Source organism: Gaeumannomyces tritici (genome assembly GCF_000145635.1).
Source record: "Gaeumannomyces tritici R3-111a-1 unplaced genomic scaffold supercont2.3, whole genome shotgun sequence".
Taxonomy (NCBI): Eukaryota; Fungi; Ascomycota; class Sordariomycetes; order Magnaporthales; family Magnaporthaceae; genus Gaeumannomyces; species Gaeumannomyces tritici.
The window spans coordinates 5746308-5756215 of record NW_008804547.1 but is presented as its reverse complement, the minus strand read 5'-3'; the positions used below and the strand labels follow the sequence as shown (position 1 = coordinate 5756215).

Here is a 9908-nt window from a genome sequence, read left to right as displayed (position 1 = left end):
GGGGGGCCAAAGGGCAGGTGCCACCAGTCCGGCAGACCGAATCTGCTTAAGACTCTCAAAGAAAAAAAAAGAAAAAAGCAAAGTTGGCATTGGTAGAAGCAGCCGCTCGGTGATTTACCGTGTACGGAAGGTATAGCATCATGGAGGTGCAATTTGCAGGATTGGGACGCGTGCGCGTGCCGTAGCTTGCAGTAGCGCCTCCCCTGACCGAGGGCCTGGGGTTGTGGTTTGTCTGGTGTTCCTAGGGGGAAGGAAGCCTGGAGGGTGAGTGGTCGGAAGACGGGCGGGCGGGCGTGTTCGTCATGGGAGCGCGAGAGGTACCGTAGGATGCGACCCTCTCGTGGCTCTCTCCCGCGCGGGTAGCCAAAGGACGAAGGGGGAGAAGGGACCGACCAACCGACCGACTGCCTGCTCTGCTCTGTGGGAAGCCGCCTCATCGAGACGCGGGGGGGAACTGCATGCGTCAACCGCAAAGCGCTCTCGCATCCTTCCGCGTCGAGTGCACAAATCCAGGGACACGGATTTTGGTGACGATGCATCCTGCCATCTTCGTGGCGCGGTAGGTCGGCTAGGGGGGGCCAGAAGGATCAAACAAGCGCATGTACTAATACGTGCATACAATATGAAATGATGGGTTGACGATGTGCAAGCCTCCTCTGTGTATAATGTGCGCCCAGAAATTCGGATCCAGGCTGTTGGTTACACAAGGCCCATACCCGACGACTTAGCCGCCGCCAGAGGGACAGAGGGACAGAGATGGCATGGCGGCCGAAGGATTGCGCTGGCGGCTGGGGTCTTGGGCCTGGGCCTGGGCCTGGGGTGCCTGGGCACTTGGCGGCCAGCGATTCCACAGACTCGGGTGGTGGGAGCTTGGGGAGCTTGGGGAGCTTGGGGAGCTTGGGTGCGGGTCGAGGCGGTGGGTGGCATGGGAAACAGAAAAAAAGAGAGAGTGGGAGCTCCGCTGCTCTGAATTCTTGCGGCTCTGCGGTTTGTTGGTCCTCTGAGGACTCAGCCAAGCAGGAGCTGGCCTGTGGATCCCGTCAGCTTTCCATCCCAGCCCCACCATGACCACCCATTAGTCGCCATTTCCCGCTTGCCTCGCAGGGCCAGCGATCGTCCTCGCGCGCGGGCTAGACCCACAGCAAAATGCAGCCTGTTTGGACGCTACCAAGGGAAGGGGGGGGAAAAGAGAAAAAGGAAAGGACCAAAGATGGGGCCTCGCAGCAAGCAGAAAAAAAAAGACACACAGACCACAACAGGGCCCTTTCAACACCGGACCTTAAGGTCCACACAGTAGCCGGGCCGAGGACGGGTCTGGGACCGCGGCCCCTCTGGTGCCGCCGCTAGCTGGGTACTGGGATCAATCACGAATGGGACCGCCAGGGTGATTTCAGCGACAGCAACGGAAAGTACCGTCATAGTCATAACGCTGGGGTTTGGGTAGACTATACCCCCCTCGGACATACCGACATGCCTCTAAAAACACAATACGGCCGTTGGTTGCGAGGTTGCCTTCAGAGGTTACATTGCCAGATAAAAAAGCAAAGAGGAAACAAAATCTTTCGAGAGGGGGACGCCGCCATTCTTTTGCCAAGACGAGGCATGGTAGCCGAGCGGTGGCCTGGCCGCAGCGATCGTCCCAACGGCAATTGCAAGTCCAAGGGCATCGCTTTCTGCAACACTGAAGTGCCTAGAGGACCACCCCGATCGGGCGAGCAGGTCGTGCCGTCGGGCCAGCCCAGATGCGGACGAGCTGTGGGGCGGCAGGGAAGGCACGGTGGACAGGGACCTTTTTTTTTCTTTTTTTTGTTTCTTATTTCGCTGCCGAACCGGCGATCTAAATCTCCCCCAGGATTGGGCTGATGTGATTGCCCCATCGCCCGCGGAAAAGCGAACGGACAGGGTAGGGAAAAACAAAGCAAAAACAAAAAAGAAAAGGCGGGAACATTGAGGAACCCGATTTTCCCGATCCATGCAATCCATGCATGCCCCTGCCATCTATGATTGACGAACTCGCTTCAGGCGTCGTTGTCGATGCATGCTGCTGGTGTTGGATTCGTCGGGTGGCCTCTAATGTGTCGTATACCATTTCGATTGGGCACATCCATGCGCAAAGCTTGGTTGTCTCTGCATATTTTTCTTTCTCTGGTCGCCTTTTGGTCGCCTTTGCTGGATTTCCAATCATGGGTCTCCAGGTTTTCTGGTGCGACACTGGACAGAGCCGCCTTCCGCTGTCACCCCTGAGGCCCCTTGACTGGTCCTGCTGCTTGCCCGTCGGGGGGCGGATCGGGAGATCATCGTCGGGCACATGTTCCCTGGCAACTTGGTTTGCGATTCCCTGATTGCGTCTCCCAAAAGCTCTTGGGATTGTTTCGACCTGCTCACCGGGCTCAAAGCGTGTGGCTTGCTAATATTGAGACCATTTCTCAGCCTGTGGCTAATATAGGCAGGTATCCACGTCGTTCGGCCTCGTAGTCCGCCTAGTCTCCCGTATTGTGTGCCCAGGCAAGCCATGAATCCGCGCCTGCGAGCAGCTGTGACAAAGATAGAACAGCTGGGAAGGGCAAGCCTCACCGCACCCACAGCATGGCGGCCACCTCCGTCTGACCCCCCCGCTCGCTGGGCTTGGCGGCGCGGGCCTGCTAGAGTTTGCGGGCTCCGCGTGACATCCGCCCGATCTAGGTGCGATTGCGGACCATGGCCGCCACAGACGCCTCCGCGGCCGTGTATTGGGGCTGCGTCAAATCATGGGGGACAGCAGCTCCGCTGGGCTTGTCGCCAGTGGGGGGAGCGGCTGTGCAGCTGGAAGAGCATGTGGCTACCTACCTGCGGAGTAAACCAAGATGGAGTTTGTCGACCGTAGTCGAATGTACGTCGTTGACATCGGACAGGCCTAGGTTGGGGTCGACGACTCCTGTCCTTTTCGAAAGATGCTGGCCAATGGGAAAAACACGAGCAGCCGCGACGAGGGCGCATCTCGTGCGTGCGTGTGTGCGTGCGTGTGTGTGTGTGTGCGTGCTCCGCGATGGGTTAGATTTGCCCAGGAAAAAAAGCAAAGAGGCGATGGGTGGCAGCAAAGGAGGGGAGTGGCAGACCAGCTCCTGCCTGGCCCCTTGTCACAAATGGAAATGGATATTGGTTGGGGTCGCACTTGCGTAATTACCCCACCCGCGGCCCACCCGCGTTCTTGATTCGTTGGGCGGCCGATTCCTACAAGATTTGGGGTCTCCATTTTCGTGCTTGCCTGTATTTTATCTCCGTCGATATTATTGCCTGCTTTTATCGGACCTCATCTCTCAGTCTCAGTCACCGGCACGCAACATGGGGCCTGTCGGGCCCAGGGCAAGCACGACCGGGGTCGCGGGGCACATCTCTTTTCCTCCTCCTGCACGTCCCACTCAAGATTTGATCACATCCACCTCTACCACACCACTCCCCGCCAAGCCCTGCCCGCCCATGGACGCCGCTCCTTCGAGATAGGCATCGAGATACTTGGGTGCCTGTCTCCCATTCAAAGGAGCGCTATGTGCTGTTATGGGTGGGGAAAGCACATCGATTGTAAGGTGGGCAGCGCAGCGCAGCTGGGCGCCCGTCTGGAGGTCAGCTCGTGGCCCTGCATCTGCATCTGCATCCACTCCAGACCTCCCAGGCGTCCACAACCCCTGAGAGGCCGTCGCCTGCTCGTCCAATAAGACCACTAGGCGACCTTCACCGGATTCCGAGCAGGGGCTGCCTGCCTCCTGGCGGGTATCCGGTACTTCGAGCTCGAGGTATTGCGGCTCTGCTCCGCGCTGGGTGCCGTACAATCTGCACCGCCTATGTCTCGATAGCCGGCCGGAAGCTGGCTGTTCCCTGTCCCCTCGCCCCCCCAGTCTGGGACCGCCCACCCTCCCCCATACTTGCTCTGACCACACACCCGGTCCAGTCCCTGGGAATCGAACACCCTCGGCCGCTGACCATGGGGCCCAATCCCAGCCCCCTGAGCGCGAGGGCAAGACACGGGAAGCGTTGCGCTCGTCGGGGCCGACTACCTTAAGTCCAGGGTGATGCCACCCGCCCTCGTTCTCTCTCTGCCGGGCACTGCATTGCTCAACCCCATGTCCGCTTCTGTGTGAGAGCCGGACGCTCCTCCCCCTCCCTCCTCGACGCCTGCTTCTACGGTTTAGTGCGCAGAGACTATCGTGGTGGGCACCGCCTGCTCGGTAACACCACTAGCACCTGTCGTGCAGACGCCTCCACCACCTCCTGCTCCTCTGCTCTTATCACCCACTTCTATTAAAAGGAGACACTGCACCGCCGTGCTCCATACATGCTTAAAGGTTAAAAGAGAAAGAGTATCCCTAGAAAAGCAGAGCCACACTCTGTGGTCCTCCTTGATCAACTCGAGTCAGCCGTCAGGACGCTGTTTGCTGTCTGTGCCACCAAGACATGCAAAGTGCACATCTTCTCGCACAGCCTCTCCCACACCACATACTGCATACCACTGCCACCACCCCGGACCGAGTTCTGCACGCTGCCTGTCTGCTTGGCCTAGCCGTCTCGATCTTGCACTTTCAAACACTGCGACTTGTCTCCCTTGCAGGCACCCGGCAAGGCTGATAACCGCGCCTTCCGGCTGCCTCTTGTCTGGTTCCCCTTCCCCTTTTAACTCGTACCGGATCGGACCCGCTGCCCGCCGCACACAACTGGACCAGTTACCGATCGGCAGCCAGCCCGGCCCCCTGGCCGCCCAGCTGTCCGACATCGTCAACACTCATTACCGCTGCAGCCTGGTGGCCCTCCCAGCCGCCGGACAAAAAAAAAAAAACCTGCTGCCTTCGCCCCGTGTGCCCTGCTTTCCGCCAGAATGGATTCCCCACATCTCCTCTATGGCATGTCCAGGCCCCATGACCCGTACTTCGCCCACTCATACGCCACCACTCAGTCTAGGGGGCCCCTTATAGATCCCAGCGGTCTGGACAGCAACATTGACCCTTCGCTCGGGTATGCTTTACCAGCCACGTCTGCAATTTCTACCGGAGCCTTGGGTCATCCGCACCGAGAGGGGACTGCCTTCTTCAACACCCAGCCTGTCCAATCTCCTCAACTACAGGCCCAGCAGCACTTGCAGCACCAGTCAGTGCTGCCGTCGACTTTCCAAATCCCTTTCCAGCAACCGAGATGGGGCTCTCCCGTCTCGTCGTACGACCGCGGCTCTTCCTGTAGCAGCGCCTTGAGCCCGGCTGGTGACAGCGACGTCTTCCACGAGATTGGGCCGGCGACGCCCCCTGCCGGCGTCGACTGCACGGTGGCGCCGTCTCACCATCTCAAGTACCAGCCTGCGGGCTGCCACACGCCCCCTCAGACCACCTGGGGCTCGCCACGGCTTCTCATTGCCAACGACCAGATCGCTGCGCCGTGCGTGACCGCCGGATACGTTGACCCTTCACAGATCAACCCAGCCTCCCAGGCCGACTTTGATTTCTACGCCGCGCCCATCCCCATCGACTACGATTTTGGGACGCCCCAACGCAGCCTCACTCTTCAGAGCAGCTCGTCGATTGGACTCCCATCGCTTGATGCCAACAACACCTCGACCACGGTAGAGACCTTTTCGGTTCCAATCAAGCAGGAGGACACAATCACAGCCGCCTACTACCCGCCCAGCCCCTTTTGTCAGGAGAGCGTCGATTCCGAGACGGAGCACCCCAGAGGTCTGAAGCGCAGCCGCAGCGCGGACCAGGACGACGGCGAGTACGACGAGGACGGCGACGACAGCAGCAACTTTGCGCCAGCCAAGCCTATCAAGTCCGTCAAAACTCGGAGCAGAGCAGCAGCGTCGCCCAAGAAGAAGCCCGCGCCCAGGCGGCCATCCAAGCCGGCGAGCCAGTCCAACGCGGCGCCACCGTCCCCCAAGAGGCAAAGAAGAAAGTCTAGCAAGGCCGAGGTGGACCTCGCCTCCTCCTCCTCCTCCTCCTCCTCCTCCTCCTCCATTACCTCGGCCTCCATGGCTTCCTCCCCAGGCGGGTCTGGCGTGATGCTCACCCAGGCGGGCCCCGGACACCTCACCTGCCGGGACTGCCCGCAGGCCAAGTCCTTTAAGACTGAGGGTGCGCTCGAGACCCACGTCAAGAAGCAGCACAAGCGGCCTTTCGTCTGCGTGTTTGCGTTTGCGGGTTGCGAGTCCGGCTTTGCGAGCAAGAACGAGTGGAAGCGCCACGTCTTGTCGCAGCACATCCTGCTCAAGTTCTGGGTCTGCACCCAAGACGACTGCGCCAAGACGGTCAACATGCCCCCGGTGCTCGCCCCTGCCCCAAGCAGTAGCGGCGGCCAGACCATGACGGTCACCTCGCCCACCATTCCGGTGCGCGCCAGCAGCAGTCTCAGGGGCCGCAACTCGTGCGCAATCGCCCCGGCCTCCTCCCTCACCGCGGGCTCAGGGGTGGCCGGCCACCACCCCAAGTTCGGCCCGCCCCTGCCAAACGGTGCCATCTTCAACCGCAAGGACCTGTACACCCAGCACGTCCGCCGCATGCACGCCCCGGACAGGAACAGACAGCAGCAGAGGCCCGGCGGGCCGTCCTCCTCCTCGCTGCCCATCGCCGTCGCGCCCGTTGTCGTCCCGCACGGGAGGAGGTCGTCCTCCTCGTCGACCGTCACCGTCGCTGCGGCCGTGGGGGGCGACGGCGAGGCCTTGGCCTGGGAGGAAGTGCTCAGGCAGATGCAGTGCGACGCCGAAAGGGATCGGTGCCGGCTGCCGACGCGCATGCAGTGCCCGGCGCCCGGCTGCGCCACCGCCTTCGAGGGCGACAACGCCTGGGACGAGCGCATGGAGCACCTCGCCAAGCACCTCGAGGCCGCGGCGCGCGGCGACCAGCCGGCGGTTCCCCTGGCGGGCGGCGGCGGCGAGCCCGACCGGTCGCTGATCGAGTGGGCGTCGAGGCCCAACGTCGCCATCATCGTCCCCTGCGCCGGCGGCGGCAGGGGGGCCGCCGGGACGACGCAGTGGGTGCTCAACAATCCGCTCAAGCCATCCGGGGCCGCCGTCATGGCCATCACCGCCGCCGCCGCCGCCGCCGCCACCGCCGCTGCCGCGAGCTTCCTCGACAACCCGACCGTCCTTGACGAGATTATTGTCGAGCGGGCGGACGAGGACGCCGAGGGAGAGGACGACGACGGCTACTAGTCCTCGACTTTTTTTCATGCATCTTATCAATCACAGCAAAAGTCTACATTCCTTCTACACGGACTTTTCTTCTGCTTACGTTAACAAAAAACAAACAACAAACAAACAAACAAACACCCCCTTCATAGTTTCTAAACCAGCACGTCTGGGTTGTATGGCTAGGTAAATGTAGTGGCATCAAGTGGGTTTGCGTTCTTTTTCTTTTGCTATCTAGGCGAAAACATTTCTTCCTACGATATAGGCATCTTCCCTTCCTCCTGTCCTTGCCCGGCTATCGGCATTTTTAGAGGCAGTGTAACGTCAACGGAGGACCTGGGTATTAATCTCCTTGTTTTGGGCACAGATGGATGGATTGGGCGAAAGCGATTTGGTGGCTTGATTTAGATTTATACCATCCAGGAGGAATCGGGAGACTATGAGTTATGAATATCGTCAAGATAACTTTCTATTTACATTCAACGCTGTATCATTCGATCCTATTGCTTTTGCTGTGCTGTCCTCACTTCAACACGGAGGCAAGGGGAACCGCGCAAAAACGCCGAGAATGCATAGGGGTCTGGGATGGGGGCGGTGAGCCGACGGGGCATGGAGCTGTCGGTGACAGTGAGCAGGCTTCGGCCTGACGCCTGCATTTTGCCCTCCCGCTGTTTGGATGCTACGAGCTGTGTGCAAGGCGCGACGTGTATGATTCCCGATGGGCGGGCCAGGAGGGGCCAGCCAGTCACTCTGCCCGCGACTCACTGACCGCAGGCAAAAGGATGGCCCCTGTTCGGGGCGATGGATGGGAGAGGGGGCGCACCAAGAGGCCTCTTTGCTCCCCTTGGCCTTTATTTTTTTCTTTCCCGCGCGCGGCTACTGGGGCCACTCGGAGGCGGAAGCTCTCCCGAAGAGGGAGGGGGGGAGTGGCTGGAAGAGAGAGGAACAGCGCCCGTTGGGCCCCGCCCTGGCTGGGTAGCTAGAAGCAGGCTGGCCCCAGCGTCACTGACGGCACCACCACCACCACCACCGTGTCCTCTGGTTGCAGCGGGTAACGGGTGAGGAGGATAAGCGCGACGGCTGGCTCGGGGCGCGCCAGACCACGAGTCAGGGTGGACGGGGAGGGGGAGGTTGGATGGGGAGGGGGAAGTTGGATGGAGGGGACCTTGCATACAGGTTGCATGGGGGTCTGCTGCCGTGGGAGGCTAACCATACGTAGCCAGCCATACGGCCGGGCCCATGTTCTTGTCCTGCTTTCTGTGCTTGCCCCCTCCACTGGCCTGGCCACATCACTCAGGGGCAGCAGGCCGGCAAGGTACCTGTGCAGGTAAGTAACGTGGTACTCGCCCTTCCACGCACCATCATCTCCCGGGGCGGCCATTTGCGCGCCTGAACACGTCCTGGGCGGGTAACCATGGGAGGGGCCATGCGCGCTTGTGGTTGGCGGCAAGACGGCTTTCGTTCCTGCAGGACAAGGGAAGGTCGGTTTCTGACACACATACACACACACACGCACACACCTGCATGGCTTGGTATTTACTGCTCATTTCGGACGAAGGTCCGCGGCTGGCCGTGGGTCGGATGTTGCAATTGTGCACTTCTTGCCCTGTTTTGTCTCTTGTTTGTATGCAGTACAAGATGCATGTCGTCCTTTTCTTTTTTTTTCTCCTTGTGCGCGTCTTCTTTCCACACACCACCACCCACCCACCCACCTCGCCCCAAATCCTCCACAGCCCGCCCTCGCCTCCCCAGCGGTCTGGTCGGTTGACGAAAAAAAAAGGCGCCGCCTGGACCGGGTCCTGGGTACAGTTGCGTCAAGCCGGCGGCAGCGGCAAGGGGGCTGGCCGGGAAAAGGGACCAAGTTCGGATGTAGCCACAGCATCCTTACTGGCCAGGAGGCAAGCGATGATCTCCGACCACTTGCAGTTCGGTAGGAGCAAGAAGATGAAAGATAGAGCACCCATGGCAGGTGGCAGGTGGCAGGTGGCAGGGCAATACAGCAACTCCACCCCTTTTTTTTTGCTTCACACGCCATCTCTTGGTCTCGACTCTTGCTACCACAAATGGTAAGGTCCAAACAAGGGGACGTGATCAACACGTGCGAGATACCGTGAGCCAAGATACCTACCTAGGCACGAACCTCCTGCTTGCTTCTCTGTCACAATCCCCGCCCCCACCGGGTCGTGTAGCCGGATGGGGGCCGGGACTTGTTGGGTCTCAGGTGGGTGGCTGAAGGGTCTACAAAGCAGAGGAGCCACTACCACTACCACCACCACCATCACCACCCCCAAAAAGACTCGAGGTCTCGATACGATTGCAATCGTGAGCCAGGACCAAGCCCAGGTACGTAAGTGCGTGGCCCTCGCCTTTCTAGCACAAGAATATACTATATAACCATGGTAAGGGCCCGGCCAGCGATAAGCTTATTAGTTTGGCAAAAACCAGGGGTTTCCGCTTATAGCTTTTGGCGCCAGCAGTGGCATTAGGACGCTGGCTTTCAAATCAAGGTAGCTAGCTATAATGGCGATGCTGTGACAATTACTTTCTTTTGCATATAAACTCGACCCTTTCCCCACCAACGTTTTTTCCCGCCAAACCGGGTCCAACTGATTTCATGTTGGTTTGGGTGGGGCACTGTGTGGGTGCAGCGGTTTTCTATGGGCTCCGCCACGTTTCGTGTGTGGGTGTTAGTCGCCTGGCTTATTTTGGGTTGTCTTTCCTCCCGGCCGTCGCAGCGTTTTGGCCCTGAAGGAGTTGGCCTCCGGCA

At 59.9% G+C, this 9908-nt stretch overlaps 3 protein-coding genes across 3 annotated transcripts; 1 reads left to right on the top strand and 2 right to left on the bottom strand.

Annotated features, from left to right (window-relative positions):
* Positions 1–3398: 3398 nt before the first annotated feature.
* GGTG_07041 (hypothetical protein) lies at positions 3399–4099 on the bottom strand (the record flags this gene model as incomplete). The annotated part of the gene is made up of 2 exons (XM_009224865.1): positions 3399–3807; positions 4032–4099. 2 exons carry the CDS (start codon positions 4097–4099, stop codon positions 3399–3401), a joined length of 477 nt encoding a protein of 158 aa, XP_009223129.1.
* A 693-nt stretch (positions 4100–4792) lies between these two features.
* On the top strand, positions 4793–7655 carry GGTG_07040 (hypothetical protein). The gene has a single exon (XM_009224864.1). The coding sequence runs from the start codon at positions 4847–4849 to the stop codon at positions 7163–7165; it is 2319 nt and encodes a 772-aa protein (XP_009223128.1). The 5' UTR covers positions 4793–4846; the 3' UTR covers positions 7166–7655.
* A 465-nt stretch (positions 7656–8120) lies between these two features.
* Positions 8121–8522, bottom strand: GGTG_07039 (hypothetical protein; the record flags this gene model as incomplete). The annotated part of the gene is made up of 1 exon (XM_009224863.1): positions 8121–8522. The coding sequence occupies one exon, from the start codon at positions 8520–8522 to the stop codon at positions 8121–8123; it is 402 nt and encodes a 133-aa protein (XP_009223127.1).
* Positions 8523–9908: the final 1386 nt, after the last annotated feature.